The sequence below is a fragment of the Sus scrofa genome, chromosome 8 (genome assembly GCF_000003025.6).
Source record: "Sus scrofa isolate TJ Tabasco breed Duroc chromosome 8, Sscrofa11.1, whole genome shotgun sequence".
Lineage (NCBI taxonomy): Eukaryota > Metazoa > Chordata > Mammalia > Artiodactyla > Suidae > Sus > Sus scrofa.
Window position 1 is genome coordinate 19,572,148 of NC_010450.4, and position 17,442 is coordinate 19,589,589.

Here is a 17,442-nt window from a genome sequence, read left to right on the forward strand (position 1 = left end):
AACACTCAAAGCCAACTTTGGCCAGAGGTAGAAATCTGCCTTGAGATGTTGGAAGAGACTTCCTTCAGTCCACGCAGAGGTAAGTTAGAAGGCAGGAAAACCAAAAAGGCTTTAAGGTTTGGGAAATCAGACCCTGAAGAAACACTGTCACCTCCCATGTCATTTATTTTCGTCTTTGGCTCGCCCTCTAGATTTCGACCTCCTCGTGGGCAGCAGTAATGTCCAATTCAAGCCTTTAGCGTCTCTGCACTTCGGGCAGTGGCCGCCCCGACTCTGGAGGATGGACTCCTCTCCTGGGTGCCTGTCTCAGTCCTCCGCCTTCCGCATGAGGGTGTGAGACCCCTGGGGTCAGGGATGTGGCTCCTGCATCCATCTGTCCGTCCATGCTCAGCGTCTGGCATTTTGTCAGCCCTGAAGGGGCGTTTATTGCATAAACACACAAATGCATTGGCATATGGCTAAGAGTCAAACCGTTTCTATGTTGATTTGACGACTACAAAGAAAACGTCTGGGCTCTAAATTTGGAACCATAACAACCAATAGGTTTTTAAGACTCTGGAGGGCTGGAAGCATAGCCAAAGTCATGGCTGTTAATTAGAGAGTGGCCACAGTTGTGGTTCTGGCGATGCACCTGCCCAAGTCTTTGAAGACACTTGCTAGATGTGGGTGGCTGCCTCCTTGGGGTCTGGACACAGGGGCCAAGGGTCTTCCTGCCCAGCAGAAAGCTTGCCAACAGCATTCTACTTTTCCAAGATTGGTGAATTGGTGTCTCTGTTTGAGGGCGAAGAGCACAGAGTCCAAAGCCAGACTGCCTGCATCCTAGTCCCAGGTCTGGAATGGACCCGTCACGTGACCTTGGGCAAGTTACAGACCTTTTCTGAGCCGCTGTTAACACACATATAAACAGCGGTCATGATACACGGACGTACCTGCCTCACAAGGTTATCATGGGGACTGAATGTGTTGCTACAGGCACCTCAGGTAATAAGCATCGCATCAGTCAGTGTGAACTATTATTATTCTGTAGAGTATTTTATAGTTTTGAAGCCGCTTCCTTAGGTGATCTCATTCGACCTGTGGTCATTGCCATTGTCTTACAAGATCAGATAAGTCCAAGGACACAGCCGATGGCTGCAGAGGAGGGATCTGAACTCCATCCTCCGTCTCCTGGGCTAATCTTCTCCCCACCCCTCCTCCTGCTCTCCTGTCGGCTTAAAGCCAAGGTCGTTGTTATGACCAACGGGACAGTTGGGATCCAGCCCAAACACACACCGTGTCTAAGCTGGGATTCCATGACAGCTCTGTCTGGTGGCAACTCACGGCGCCTTGGGAGCGGCTGGCTGGGTACCACTCCTTAAAATATGGGTGTCTCCTCCAGAAGGCTGCCGTTCTTGCAAAAGCAAAGGGAATCCAGGTGCCAAACATAAGATGAATGATTAAAAACAAGACCAGGAAACTGCTTCTGATTGTGCCTTTTCAGCAAATACCCCTTTCCATCAGGAAAGAGAAGCAGATACTCAGATTCCTCTGGTACGGACTCCTCTTTGCCAGCAAGCCTGCGGGAAACCGCTCAGGAAGTCTGATAAGAACTGTGCAATTTCAGCACAAATGGAGCGAGTCTTACCTTGAATAAGACGATGGCATAGTCGTATATTAAAGCGGGGTCCTCGGTCTCCAGGGCGCCCTTGGCGTACCACTCGATGGCTGCTTCGGGATTCTTGGCCACGCCTTGCTGGCCCCAGAACAGCATCTGGGCCAACCGTTGCTGCAAGACAGTAGCAATTTAGAATAATGACTTTCCTGTCATGCTTACTATATAAGGCTCTAAAAGGGGGTGGGGGTAGGCAAATCTAGTTTAAAATGTTTTTATATTGGAGTTCCCGTCATGGCGCAGCGGAAACCAATCTGACTAGGAACCACGAGGTTGTGAGTTCAATCCCTGGCCTTGCTCGGTGGGTTAAGGATCCGGCGTTGCTGTGAGCTGTGGTGTGGGTTGCAGGTGCAGCTCGGATCCCGTGTTGCTGTGGCTCTGGCGTAGGCTGATTGGACCCCTAGCCTGGGAACCTCCATATGCTGCGGGTGCGGCCCTAGAAAGACAAAATAAATAAATGAATAAAATAAAATGTTTTGATATTGAGAACCGAGAGTTAGGTAGACACGTTATCTTCCTAATGGGGACCAGAGCCCATGGGTGAACTTGTGTATATAATCCTAAGTCGGAAATGGTGTGTGTGTCCCTGAGTGAATGAATGGATGAAAGCTGGATGGAAACTGACCAACAGCCACACGGTCTCCTGTCCTCAAATGCCCTCTCCTTTGGGCGGTGTCCTCATGGCCCAGTGGATGGCGTGGAGGCCTGTGTGCATCCGTATCAGTTAGGGCATCTCCCTACAGCATCGGCCCCCTCCTCTCCTGGCATCTGTCCACATGCCAGCTCCACCATCAGACTCGGTGGAGTCTGAGAGTCTTTGGGGGTGGGGACCTCGAGATGTTCTTTGTCTGTTCTTGTCCCCTCTGCCCCCACCCAGAAGAATTCAACAGGAACTCACAGAAGCTCTGCAACAAAGATTTGCTGAATGAAGGAAAGAAGCGACCGTCCTTAGGAAAGTTCGTGCAAAGCTCCGGAGCGCCCAGAACCCAGCTCTGGCCGCCGCACTCCAGAACCAGGCCCTGCAATTCCTTTCCGGGAGGAAAGGCTGCAGGCTGGGACAGACCTCAAGGAGGAGCCACAGGCACCGTTTGTGGTCATTCTGGCCCCATGTGGGCCCCTCGCTCTCTTTCCTTCTTTTTCCTTCTCTTATCATCTCCTTCCCTTCTCTCCCCACTCCCCGCCACCCCGCAAAAGAAAAACCTTATAACTTACAGGAAAGCATGTTCTGAGATGCTACTGGAGGAACAGGAGACCCGTCTCACCAGGGTCTCTGGTATTTGCTTGTCAATGTGTTTGTTCTTTGGTTTTCTTTTCTTTTCCTTTCTTTCTTTCTTTCTTTCTTCCCCTTCCCTTCTTTCTTTCTCTCTTTCTTCCTCCCTCCCTTCCTTCCTTCCCTCTCTCTCTCTTTTTTTTTTTTCTGTCTTTGTGCCTTTTCTAGGGCCACTCCCATGGCAACGCTGGATCCTTAACCCACTGAGCAAGGCCAGGGATGGAACTCACAACCTCATGGTTCCTAGTCAGATTCGTTAACCACTGAGCCACAGCAGGAACTCCTCTCTCTTTCTAATGTTAGCTTGTTTACTTGAGATCTCTTTTTCTCTTTTTGGCCATCCTGTGGCCTACAGAGTTCCCAGGCCAGGGATCAGAATGGAACCACCGTTGTGACCTGCACCACAGATGCTGCTCTGTCAGATCCTAATTCACCGTGCCAGGCCTGGGATCAAACCTGTGTCCCTGCACTCCAGAGCCACTGCCGATCCTGTTGCACTATCTCGGCAGCAACTCCTGGTTTTCTTTCTCTTTCCCATCTCTGCTCTTCCTTCTGCTTAGCAGATCCAGAGGTGTTTCCGGAACCTGTGTGCTCACCAGGAGCACAAAGCAAACGCTGAGTCCCTCCTCAGGGAAGGAGGTTTACTCCCTCCAGTGCCATCAGCCTCAGCCGGCTCTGGGAAGGGCTTTCCCTCCTAGTGAAATCGGGGCCAGAGGCCAGCTAGGGCAGGGGACATCCTCCCAGCCCTCAGCCTTTCCTGTACCCCTTACAAGTCCATCCAAAAGACAGGGTGGATCCTTTCGGTCTAAATGCCACACAGATTTTCTCTTATTCTCCTGGCTGAGTTCGTGGCCTTCTTCTCGAGGCCCATCTAATCCCTCCTGCAGCCCAAGATGCTTCATTTTATTTCTGATGCACAGGAAGGTCTGATGGTAATCTCAGCACTCATAAGCACTCATGTCACGGCACTCTCTCCTCTGGGTGTGGGGTCGGACCACCTTTCCAGCCCCTCCAAGTCAGGAGGGACCAGTGGACTTGCTTTGGTCAATGAACAGTGAGAAGTGACTTGTGCCCCTTCCGAACAGAGGCATGAAGAGCCAGCCCTGCTGCAATGGCTTTGGAAACGTGTTTTGGTGAAGGCTCCGTCCTAGGGGTCTAATCGGAGAAGCTTGGGTTCCTAAGGACTATGAGAGGCCAGCCTATGTCAACCCCCAACGGATGGGGAGCGTGAGTGGCAATACACTGGCGTTGGGTTAAGGCACTGGGTTGGGGATATTTTGTTACCGCAGCATAATGTGGCCTATCGTGGCTGAAAGACTTTTCAAGACCTCGGCCGCAGTGTTACCTGAGCTGCCGCGTTGCCGCGAGTAGCTTCATGCTTCAGCCACATAAAGACGTCTCCATCTTCTTTGGTTTGCACCTTGAGTATTTCATCATCCTTTAGTCTAATTGTTTCAACATATGCCTAAAAAAGGAGGCAGGGAGAAAGGAAGGATGGAAGGAAGGAAGGGAGGGAGGGAAGGGGGAGGAAGGAAGAAAAGAAAGAAGGGAGAATAAATGTTATGGGCATGCAAACGACATGACATTCTTTTTTAAATGTAAACTTTTTTTTAAATTGGAGTATAGTAGATTTACATTGTTGAATTAGTTTCAGGTATATGACATTATTCTTTTTTAAATTTAAAAATTTTTTTTTAATAAATTTTTTTTTTTGGTCTTTTTTTTTGTTGTTGTTGTTGCTATTTCTTGGGCCGCTCCCACGGCATATGGAGGTTCCCAGGCTAGGGGTTGAATCGGAGCTGTAGCCACCGGCCTACGCCAGAGCCACAGGATCCGATCCGCGTCTGCAACCTACACCACAGCTCACAGCAACGCTGGATCGTTAACCCACTGAGCAAGGGCAGGGACCGAACCCGCAACCTCATGGTTCCTAGTCGGATTCGTTGACCACTGCGCCATGATGCGAACTCCTAAATTTAAAATTTTTTTAAAAAATTGAATTATCATAGATTTACATCGTTGCACTAGTTTCAGGTATATAGGAAAGTGATTTAGTTACACACACACACACACACACATATATTCTTTTCAGATTAATAATAACCCTTATAAGTCATTACAAAATATTACGTAGAGCTCCCTGTGCTATACAGTTAGGTCCTTGCTGCTTAGCTATTTTATATATAGTCACGTGTATCTGTTAATCTCCAACACCTAAGGTATCATCCCCCCACCCAAGAAACAAGAAACCAGCTTGCTTTTTACCGACATGACATTATTCTTCAAGCAGAACTTGCTCAAGTAAAAACGGTATGCATAATTGAAATATGAGGTGTGTCTGCAACGCCAGAAGATCAAATTCTTTTAAAATGAGTGAATCACATGCCCCGTATCTAAATGGGCATTTTTTTGTTCTTATGGACGCGTTTGCCTCCAGAGGACACAGGTTTTTCCACTGCCACTTCTATCGCTCAAGCTCGTTCAGAAGTCCACTGCCGTGCTGATTTCAGAGCCAGACCCACAGCATCAAAAAAGGTAAATCAATATTTTCTAAGTCTAACCTTATTTTTTTTTATTATCCCGAAGTGTTATTATCCTGCATGACTAACCCTTTTTATTTAGCCGGCTCAACCTCCGATATCTTTTGGCAATTTCCCAAAATTAAATCGACTCTGAAAAGAAGGGGCACATTAACTCGGAGGATGTGAGGAAGAACGTGCGGAGGGTGAAAGAGGAGCCCAAGGGGGAAAGTTCGCAAAACGTTTGAATTTGCACACAGCCTCCCAGGTATCGGCCTCCTTTGAAGAGAATAAAGACTCATTTTTATGTATACATTTCAGCTGCGGGTCAAAAAAGCGCTCTCCTTTCCCAGCCTCCCCTTGGGGGCGACGGGCTCCCGCGCAGTGTTGCGGGTGGGGGCGGGGGCTGGAGAGGGCTTCCCAGCCCCGAGCAGACCGCAGGCAGGTGGTGAGAAACTGGATCTGGATGAGCTCGGGGAGAGAAGCCTCAGGGAACAAGGAGCCGGCCTGATTTCCCTTCTGACCCTCTCTCCGTTTGTCGGTGGAAAAAAGAACTCAGATTCACAAGCCTCGTCTGCAGCCCCACGCCCGAGGAGGTCGCCCGGCAGCCTCCCCCACTGTGGCCGCGTGGGGCCGGAAGTCCCTTTCAGGCAGCAACAGGGAGCAGACTGGGGACCTCGCTAGAACCCAGAACCCAGCAGGTATCAATTCCTGCTGGATGTCCAACCTTGAGATGACATCGAACAAATAGCCACAGGGACAATGACAAAGTTCACTGCCTTTGATGGAACCAACTATGTGCGGGGTGTTTCATAAACTTTTTCATTTAATCCTCATGACAGGGTGGGGACCCCAATATCACTGCCCTCAATTTATAGGCAAAGACACTAAGGCTCAGCAGGTGACTATGAACTTGAGGCCACGCTGTGCAGCTGGCCCTGGAAGCCGGGTTGGCCTGACTCCAAAGACCAGGGCTCTGATGATGTAGCCCTCTAGCGGGAAGGTCCTGGAACCCTGTCTGGGCACGGGCTCTCTATCTCATTGGTTCTTTGCCAAGTGCAGGCCAACAGTCCTCAAATGCCCCTGGACCCAGTGTCAGAGAAGGTCCCACAACGTCCCAGAGCCTGACACTCCATGGGCTCTTCCTCCTTTTTCTCTGCTCAGCCTACAGGCTACAGGGGCAGCGTTCACATCGTGCCAGCTGCTGGCCATCGATCTCGGGAAAGGCAGGGCAGAGGGAAGAGCGGGGAGGGGGTGAGGAGGGTGAGGGATATGGTTGGACTTCGTACCCGGGAAGCAAAGCCTCCCTGGCAGCCTCCCATTTTCCAGAGCATCTGCATGCTCAGAAGCTGTGAAGTATGATGTTCAGCCAGCGCCCGGGGAACTCAGGCGCAAGCAGTTTCAGAGTCCACACTTAAACCACCACTTCCTTCAGGGCCTGTGGCCACCACCGTGAAGAACCTGCGTCTTAGGCTGTTTACAATCAGCTATAATGTTTGGCTCCCCATGGGGGAGTGTAAGTTTTCTCTATGAAACTTAACATTGTGGGATTTCAAGTAGAATGGAGGAGGAGTTCCATCGTGGCACAATGGAAACAATCTGACTAGGAACCATGAGGTTGTGGGTTCGATCCCTAGCCTGACCAGTGGTTAAGGGTCTGGGTTGCCGTGAGTTGTGGTGTAGGTGGCAGACATGGCTCGGATCTGGTGTGGCTGTGGCTGTGGCGAAGGCCAGCGGCTATAGCAATACCAGCAGTAGCGACGGAGGGGCAAGGTTCTTCCAATGGAGGATGCGCCATACAAAGCGGGGCTGCGGGCAAGAGAGGCAGAGCTGAAAGCAAGTGCCCAGGTGCTTGCTGTCGACAATAACACTGGTCGCATCAAAAAGCACCAGGGCAGAGTTCCCATTGTGGTTCAGAGGGTTAAGAACCCAACTAGCATCCATGAGGATGAGAGTTCGATCCCTGGCCTCGCTCAGTGGGTTAAGGATCTGGCGTTGCTGTGGTGTAGATCACAGATGTGGCCCGGCTCCTGGGATACTGTGGCTGTGGTGCAGGCCAGCAGCTGGAGCTCCATTCAACCCCTAGCCTGTAACTTCCATATGCCGTAGGTGCAGGCCAAAAAGGAAAAAAAAAAAAAAAAAAAAAAAGAAGAAGAAAAAGCACCAGGGAGTCAACAGGACCTCGTATCCCTTCATGTCCATTACCGGATACTCTGCACCTGCATCCGTCCAGCATCCCGCCAGTAAACAGTGAGTGCCACTACATGTTAAGCACAGCGCTGGGCACTGGGGTCACTGAAGGGAACAGACAGGGGGGCCCAGAGTCTACTGGAAGAGTCAACTCTGAGAGTGGGTACACAGCACCCACCGCAGCAATGGCAGGGATGTGCCCAGCTGCTGTGGCAGCCCAGCAAAGGGGACATCCTAGGAGGAGGTGACATGTGAGCCCAGCATTCCAGTGGGAGGAGGGGGGAGCAGCCAGAACGGGGGGGGGGGTGGCGTGGAGAAAGCACACCAGGCAGAGGAGACTGAGCAGGACCGGGAGGTGTGGCAGCACCGTGTGATCCAAAGCTTGGCGTTTCCAGGGTGGGCAGGCCAAGCAGGGGTTCTTGACAACTGAGGTTGGGGAAGCCGAGAGAAACCGGGTCAAGGAAAGACTCCTGTGCCAGTGATGAGCGGGCCTCAGTGCTTCCGTACTGAGTCATGTCAGTACTGCACGTGAGCATCATTTGAGGAACTTTAAACACACACACACACACACACACACACACCCGAGTTACATGTCGCCCCCTTCCTCCCTCTGCCTCCCCCCTCCCAGTCACTTGGATAAGAAGGTGGGAAGCTATTCCTTGAGCCCCCAGGTGACGCAGCACGTAGCCAGGTGGAAAACCTCTATTGTCTTCAGCCCACTTTGACCTCGGTGCCAAGAGAACGGGAAGGGACAAGACTGGTGACAGAAAGGCCAGGCAGCAGGCATGTTCATTCGCCGGGGCTGTTGTAACAAAATGCCACAGACGTCGTGGCTTAAACCACGGAAATGAAATTGCTCACACTTCTGGAGGCTGGAGGTCCAAGGTCAAGATGCTGGCAGGTCTCGTTTCTTCCAAGCCCCGCTCCTCAGCTTGTGTCCCCACATGGTCATCCCTCTGTTTCATCTCTGCCTCCTCTTCTCGTAAGGACACCCATCACACTGGGTTAGGGCCACCCAATGACTCCGTTAACTTAATCACCCCTTCAAAGGTCCTATGGACAGATACAGTGTCCCATTCTGAGGCACTGGGGGTAAGGACTGCAACACATGAACTTAGGGGCCAGTTCATTGCATAATTCAGTCCATCACGAGAGGCTCAGGGGAGAGACGATGAAGGGCAGTTGTGGCTGTGACAGCACGTTGGATGGCAGTGGGAGGAGACAGAAACTGGCATGTAGACTGTTGGGGATTATAACTGGTGGGACGATGGGGGGATCTCCCCAGTTGCCGGCAAGGTCAGCGGTGCCACTGGTTGAGATGTCGGCGGGGAATGGAGAGGAGGAGATGGCGTGTTTCCTTTGCAGTTTGTTACCATTGCAGGTGGGGGCTTGGAACAAAGACCTCAGCCCTCAGGCTGAGAGTAAGGTTTGTGTGTCATCCGTCTGTGGACGGCAGTTGCAAGGAGGGGTGGGGATGAGATCCCTGGCTCTCTAGAAGGTGAAGAGAGGGAAGCCTGAGGCCCAAAAGTCTTTCGGAAGAGCAAATACTAAGGACTAAAGAGAATGAGAGGAACCCGTGTGTGATTAAGCCAGAAAAACAAACAAAGAACAAAACCCTAGCAACTTCTTTCTCTTTAACCTGAAGCAGAGTCCCCTACATCATAAGTGACGCGGAGCGAGATTCCTAATGAAGAAGATGAAGGGATGGGAACCACGAGGTACATAAAAGAGACAATGAAACAAGAATCAAGAAAGAAGTTACTGACGGGTCCTTGGTTTGTTAATTAGGGGTCTGGCTTTCCACATCTCCTCATCTGTTATGTGCTGCTGGAGAATTAATAGATATCTTAACAAAAGAACATTTAAATCAACGTACGACACCTGCTCAAATTCTCGAGAAGCCATTAATTACACATTCTTAAGAAAACGAGCTATGATCCAACCTTCTAACTGTATAATTCGTATCTGTGATTCTTAATCACACGACTTTCCAGCTGCAAGATGGATCTTCTCTATTCATCTTCTCTGGTTCTGACCAATTAAACATTTTCTTTCATAATCATAACATTTCATGTGCCAAATCTTCAAAAGAAAAGGAGCTTGTTAGCCACATACCAACTCCCATTGCTAATTTATGCTGAATTAGAATTCCTAAAAGTCTACTGTATACGCAGAGGGCATCATTAACCCATTGAGGCTTAGTGGGACAAAGCCAACATTATTTTGTGGCTTGGTTTTGACGGAATGCCTTTTCAGAAGAATTCTTTTTTAAAAACTTTATCAATTAATGATCATTATATAACTACAGATGTGATCAATTTATTTGAGTAATAAAAAAATAAAAGTTGGAAGACCTAAAAAAAAAAAGTTATCAATTAATAAATCAATTCCTGTCAAAGCAAGGCGAAATTTTGCAGGCAGCTTCTATATCCTGGGAGAAGAGATGATGATGATAATGATAAGAGCGTGTTAGTTTATTCAAGAGATGTCATTATTTTCGAAAGGAACTAGAATGACTATACAGACAACCTCTTGGGGTTTCACAGCTTGACTCGTGCTGCATGTCCAGTGACAACCTGAATCTCTGAGTTATTTATTTCCTAACTGTCCAGTGGCCACGGTAGATGTCTTTTCCAGAAACCATTCATTCCTAATCAGCAAAGTCTAAGTTTGCTGCACATGGCATGGGGGTTTCTGAGTCAAGGCAAGGAGCAGTGATGGGTCTGGATCTTAGTTAGCTGATGTGACTAAGTTTCCACGATCTTGACCTATCCCCCAGGCTCACTAAGCAGAAGCAGGAAAATCATGAATTTATAGCCTAGATCAGGGCCAAATCTGATCATGCAGTAATCTGCTGTCTACGGCTGCAGACAGCCAGGCACCCCATTGGTTTATACATTGTCTCTGGCAGAGTTGAATAGTTGCAAGAGTGACTGTAAAAACAGAGCCTGAAATATTTACCATCTATCTGGCTTTTTAGAGAAAAAAATTGCCAACTCCAGGTACAGATGACTTGGCCTTTTAGACTCAACTGCCTCAAGTGCTAAGACCATCAAAACATCTTAAATCCATTCTGGTGAAAGAGATATAGAAAAATACATTCCAAGAAGCCAACCATGTCATGTTCCCCTCCTACTGAATGCAAATCTACATCTTCTACAGGCAGCTTTCTTTCCTTTTTTTTTTTTGGTCTTTTTGCCTTTTCTAGGGCCACATCTGCGGCATATGGAGGTTCTCAGGCCACTGGCCTACACCAGAGCCACAGCAACGCAGGATCCTTAACCCACTGAGGAAGGCCAGGGATCGAACCTGCAAACTCATGGTTCCTAGTCGGATTCGTTAACCACTGAGACACAACGGGAACTCCAGCTTTCTTTTTTTTTGGCTGCACCCATGGCATGGAGCATTCCCAGGACAGGAATAGAACCCACGGCACAGCAGTGACAATGCCAGATCCTTAACCCACTAGGCCACCAGGGAACTCCAGGGCAGCTTTCTTTTTATCCTTATACTATCATCTTTACTTATACCTTTTTATTCATGGTCCCCCAAACAAACCATCCGTTGGTCCAACGGAAACATGTTATGTTTTGGGAGGGGGCAGATGTAAGCCACTGATTTCTTTGCTTAATGAGTCAATAAGATGTGGGAAGCTGCAAAATTGGGGGCTGGAGTTAGTGCCCCTCATCCAGTCCTTAAATCCAGGATGAGGCAGAATCTTCAAACATTGCCTGCGGTCAGTCAGCTGGGGGCACTGCGCTAGCAAGCCTCACGTGATGGGCAGGTATTTCTGGAGGCGCCCGGCAGCACGGGAGCATAGCTAAGGATGGCGCTTGCATCCTTTCATTGTAGACCCTGCCTGTTTGTGATGTACTGATTGGAGACCTTGGCTTACTGTCTCCGCCCAATTTAACTCCATCTCCCCTGGCATCTCCAGATCCCACCATGTCACGTGATTTTGGAACAAAGACAAGACAAAATGCCTGTTTCTGGTACATATTTTTTTTTTTTTTTTCAAAATCAGCAAAAAAAAAAACATGTACCAGAAATCTGTCCAGGGCTGTATCTACCCTTCCCATCCCAGTCCTCCCGCTCAAGAAAAGCTTTTCACACCCAGATGTAGGCTTGTTCCTGCCTCCAGCCTGAGAACCCAGTGAGGAAACAGGCACTGGGGAATGCAGGGAAGCTGTTCTCTGCATTCGATTAGGCTCGTCCTCGGAAGTCCAGCGAATAGACCGGCCACGGGCGTGGATACAATTTCTCCAATTGCTCATGGAGTCCTAGTAAGCAGGGCCATAACCATCTCCACCCATTTCTCTCGTACCTGATCGCCTTGCAGCGTGTGCTGGTCCAGGGGAGTCTTCGTGGCGATGTTGCTGTAGTAGGCGTAGGACAGCTCCCAGTCCAGGGGGTACTTATCAATACCCTGGTAGTGTTTGTACCCAAGGTTCATGGAAGACAGCCTCTCACTGCCCTGGCCTCCAACCAAACTATACAACATGCCCTGTTTGGAAGAAATCGGCAGCGTTCAGACGATTAGAGGAGGGGATCGTAGTATCCTAACATAGAACAGTCACGTGGCCCCCACTCTACGGACGAGCCTAGTCAGTCCAGAAACCAGTTCACATGCCTTTGAAAAATTTTTTAGAAAAGAAGCCACAAGAGCCTTCTAACGGTTTGCAAAATCCCCAGGTGTTTGTCCTCAATGTCTAAGAGCTTAAAACTCCTTTGCTCTTTTCTCCGTGAGCATGGGGTCTGCCCCGACTGGCCTCAGAGCATCACTCTGTATCTGCTGACAGTTCGAAGGATCCTGGCCTGCTTCAGCTATGTCATCTCTGGCCAGACGATCTGAAGAACGGCCCATGCCCCAGCCTTACACTCTCAGAATAGTACCATTGGGAAGGGTCTTTAAAGATCAACTGGCCCGGAGTTCCCATTGTGGGACAGCAGAAAGGAATCCGACTAGTATCAATGAGGATGTGGGTTCGATCCCTGGCCTCGCTCGTAGGTTAAGGATCCTTCGTTGCCTTGAGCTGTGGTTTAGGTGATAGATGTGGCTCAGATCCTGAGTTGCAATGGCTGTGGTGTAGGCCGGCAGCTGCAGCTCCAATTTGATGCCCAGCCTGGGAACTTCCATAGGCCGAGGGAGCAGCCCTAAAAAAACAGATCAACTGGCCCAACAACCGTATATCAGAGTTGTGGAAACAGAGCTCAGAGAGTTGAAGACATATGTCCTTCTTTGGCCAACCAGGCACTGTGTAGCAGAGACGGGACTAGAACCTTCTACACGGTTCCACCCCGGTGGGGACTGCATCAGGAAAGCATGCCGTCAATCCTGAGCATCCATGAGCAGAGGCACACAAGGAAGTCCCTTGAAGGGAACATGGAGCCGCCTGGGAAGGTCTGAGTCTCTTTAAATCCAGGATGAACGATCCCGTGTGCAAACACAAAAACTAAAAACGATCAGGGACCATGTAGCAGCACTCATCAAAATGGAATTCTAAATGTTAAGACAAGTTGCATAATGAATCTGCATTCTGCACCGCACACAAAACTGTCTAGAATGTCTTTAATTTTAACGGCAGAAGGCTGACTGCGACAGTACGTTGCTTAGAGGTCCAAATGTTTCACTCAGCTAAAAAATCATAGGGGATGATGGACTCACAGCCAGAAGAGTTACAAGAATTGGGTAGCAGGCACCTGTCCTTAAAGGACGGGGGTCCTGGGAAGTCCTGCCCAATCTATTCCTTAGACAGTGGACAATACTATTCCGATGCTGGGTCCAGAAATAGATGAAGTGCTGCTTTCACTCACCAGAAGCAGGAGATCTGTGGTTAATAGAGCCCTAAGCTGTTTTTCTTTCTTTCTTTTTCTTTCTTTTTTTTGTCTTTTTGCCTTTTCTAAGGCCGCTCCCTCAACATATAGAGGTTCCCAGGCTAGGGGTTGAATCGGAGCTGTAGCTGCTGGCCTACACCAGTCACTGCAACTCGGGATCCGAGCCGATTCTGCAACTTACACCGCACCTCAGGGCAACGCCGGATCCTTAACCCATTGAGTGAGGCCAGGGATGGAACCCGCAACCTCACGGTTCCTAGTCGGATTCGTTAACCACTGAGCCACGATGGGAACTCCTGTTTTTCTTTCTTTTTTTTCTTTTTTGTCTTTTTGTCTTTTTAGGGCCATACCAGCAGCATATGGAGGTTCCCAGGCTAGGAGTCCAATTGGAGCTGTAGCCACTGGCCTACACCACAGCCACAGCAATGCCAGATCCTAGCTGCATCTGTGACCTACACCATAGCTCATGACAACACTGGATCCTTAACCCATTGAGGGCGGCCAGGGATCGAACCCTTGTCCTCATGGATGCTAGTGGGGTTTGTTAACCACTGAGCCACGACGGGAAGTCCTAGGCTGTTTTTTTAAGTGTAAAGATTTTAAGGGACTCTGGGGAGCATGAACACGACCAGTGCCACTGGGACATGAGAGTCTTACTCTGCAAATATAATGCAGGTGACTGATGTTTCTAGACCTCATGAAATACTCTACCTGCAGCTGATCCCGAGGTACATTTAATCCAGTTTCATAAAAGACGGCGAGGTAGTAGGATGCTTTATGGTATCCACAGCAGCTGGCATCCATCAGAAAGGGGACGACAGAGCTAATTTGGTGTAGACCATCAACACTGGAGAGTCTCTTTACTGCCTTCTCGAACATCCGCCCACCGACTTCTAACACAGATTCGTTTTGGCTCCTTGGCACTGTAAATAACACAATTCACAGCCCACACAATTAACTACCACGGGATTGACATGGCTTTAAAAAGAAGTGGGAAAAGCCAATTAAATCACCTGAGTTATTAATAGGGTTGGTCCTGCAGTGCTTTGAAATATACCACCTTCTGGGGAGGTAAATCAAACCCGTTGGGGATGCCACGGTGTCATTCTGGAACTAGTTTTTCCTTTGGCACTAAATGACAGCCTCTATTCTGGGGAAAAGGATGTGCCTTCTATAGCTGAGAAAGCGCCTCAAGAGAGCAATTTACTCGGTGTAACTCACCACCATGTCAGGACCACCGAAACTGCCAGAGAGATTTTTTTTTTCCCTCTAGGACTCTGAAGAAGAGTGTGTTTTATCTGAGAAATAGTTCCTAGGTGCTGCAATAAAAAGTTGAGCCCAAGAACGTTCTTTTGAGATACTTTCTTATCATCTTTGGCCTCCAGTTTGCCTTGTGGGTTTCTAAATACAATAAAAAGAATGAGTCGACTTTTACTGAGGGCTTATGAAATGCCAACTATTGGGTCGAGTGTCTTATGCAAATTGTCATGCACTCTAAACAGCTTTAGGAGGTACGTACTACTCTCAGTGTCCCCATTTTTCGCATGAGGAGATTGAAGCCTGGGAAGTCAACTAACTTGTCTAAAGTTACAAAGGCTGGCAAGTGGCTGAGCCAAGCTTAGAATCCAGATGGCAGGTCACAAAAACCAGATTCCTACTCAGTACCCCTACCTCCTAAGTGAGAGGTAACTCGTTATTTTAATAAGCATCTTACCTCCATGGGGACAGACCTCCTTATGCAACTGCTTTAAGCTATATGATACCTTTTATACCCAATCCTCCCATAAAGGCTTAAACCCAAATGAGTGATAATGTATTATCGTGCTCTAAAATCTGCCTATATTATCTGTTTATTAATTCAGCCTCTGAATGTTTGCTATTCTATTCCATTACATGCTATGTTACAAAGGGCTGTGTAGGATTGCGAAAAGGTACTATCTCCTTTTTTAAAAAAAATTAGAGTATAGTTAATTTACACTGTTTCGCTGTATAGCACGGCGACCCAGTCATACATATGTACATTCTTTTTCTCATATTTTTTTTTTTTTTGTCTTTTTGCTATTTCTTGGGCCGCTCCCATGGCATATGGAGATTCCCAGGCTAGGGGTCTAATCGGAGCCGTAGCCACCAGCCTACGCCAGAGCCACAACAACTCGGGATCCGAGCCGCGTCTGCAACCTGCACCACAGCTCACAGCAATGCCGGACCGGTCAACCCACTGAGCAAGGGCAGGGACCGAACCCGAAACCTCATGGTTCCTAGTCGGATTCGTTAACCACTGCACCACGAGGGGAACTCCTCTCATATATTTTCCATCATGCTCTATCCCAAGAGATTGGACCTAGTTCCCCGTGCTGTACAGTAGGACCCCACTGCTTATTCATTCTAAATGTAATATTTTGCATCTACCCTCCACCGGGCAACCACAAGTCTGCTCTCCATGTCAGTGATCTGCTTCTAGTTTGTCTGTTTTGTTGTTGTTGTTGCTGCTGCTGTTGTTTTTCACTTTTACTGCTGCCTCAGTGGCATGTGGAAGTTCCCAGGCTACGGGTTGAGTCAGAGCCGCAGCCACTGGCCTACACCACAGACACACCAAAGACAGACCTGAGCTGTGTCTGCAGCCTACATCACAGCTTGCAGCAATGCCAGATCCTTAACCCACTGAGCAGGGCCAGGGATTGAACTCACATCCTCATGGATACTAGCTGAGTTCTTAACCCACTGCGCCACAATGGGAACTCCAATCTGCTTCTGGTTTGTAGACAGGTTCACTTGTGCCATCTCTTAGATGCCACATATACATGATATCATATGGTATTTGATACTATTTCCTTTTTTTTTTTTTTTTTTTGGTCTTTTGTTGTTGTTGTTGTTGCTATTTCTTGGGCCGCTCCCGCGGCATATGGTGGTTCCCAGGCTTAGGGGTCAAATCGGAACTGTAGCCGCCAGCCTACACCAGAGCCACAGCAACGCGGGATCCGAGCCGCGTCTGCAACCTACACCACAGCTCACGGCAACGCCGGATCGTTAACCCACTGAGCAAGGTCAGGGACGGAACCCGCAACCTCAAGGCTCCTAGTCGGATTCGTTAACCACTGCGCCACGACGGGAACTCCCCTATTTCCTTTTAAAGAGATACTGTTTACATTTAGCCTTAAATATGGCTCATTTAACACTAAAATGTTCTCCCTCACAGAATTACGTCCAACATTTTTCTTGATTTTCTTCTTTCCAGCCCCAATGAAATCATTACTAACAACATGAGATTCCCTCCACCAGCACTCCATTGAGGAATCAACAGAGTCTCCAATGAGGAACAATTCTCAGTGGGAAGATTCGAGGTTGGATTTAAGAGCAATTCCCTTGCAGAGGTTCAGGCTAAACACAGAGGCCAGTAGGATCCAGGAATGAGACTGTGCAACTCAAGCCATTGGTTACGAGCTGGTGCCAGTGGCTTAGCGCACGCAGGTGGGCTGGCTGGCCCTGACGGGGGCACATGCCTTTACTTGCAGAGCTGTGGCAAAGGAGCTCCCCCACTGCCTCCACCCAGCCCAAGGCACTCCCATCTCTGGCTCCTGGAAATCCTCACCCCAGCCCCCTCCAGCAGCTTGGATCTGCTTTTACTGTCTCCGCCCCAAGGAGTAGGGGCCGTAAAAAACCACCTTACCAAATTAGACACAAGGCGTTTGCTCCTCTTTCTATCTTTTGTAAAAATCCCCCCAAAATAGCTGCTTGTTGTTAAAAATTTTTTTTGGAACAATGTAGATTTGTATAAAACAAAAATAGAAGTCCCCTCTTTCCCAATCTTTCTTTAATAGTGAAGATAAACTGCTGAAAACTTGATGTATATGTTCTAGACTTTTCCTTGGCATAGACAATAATTCATTACCCATCTATCTGCCTGCATAGGTACCTGTTTTCTCTCCAAAAGCTTCTATAGATTTTGACTTATTCCCTTATGAATATACATTTTTATT

General features: G+C 48.6%; 1 protein-coding gene across 1 annotated transcript in view; it reads right to left on the reverse strand.

Annotated features, from left to right (window-relative positions):
* Nucleotides 1-17,442, reverse strand: part of SEL1L3 (SEL1L family member 3) — a 115,334-nt gene that overhangs the window by 37,697 nt on the left and 60,195 nt on the right. Inside the window, 4 exon segments of the mRNA XM_021101079.1 lie at nucleotides 1,625-1,765; nucleotides 4,267-4,386; nucleotides 11,955-12,134; nucleotides 14,177-14,388. Coding sequence (XP_020956738.1) covers nucleotides 1,625-1,765; nucleotides 4,267-4,386; nucleotides 11,955-12,134; nucleotides 14,177-14,388 — 653 coding nt within the window.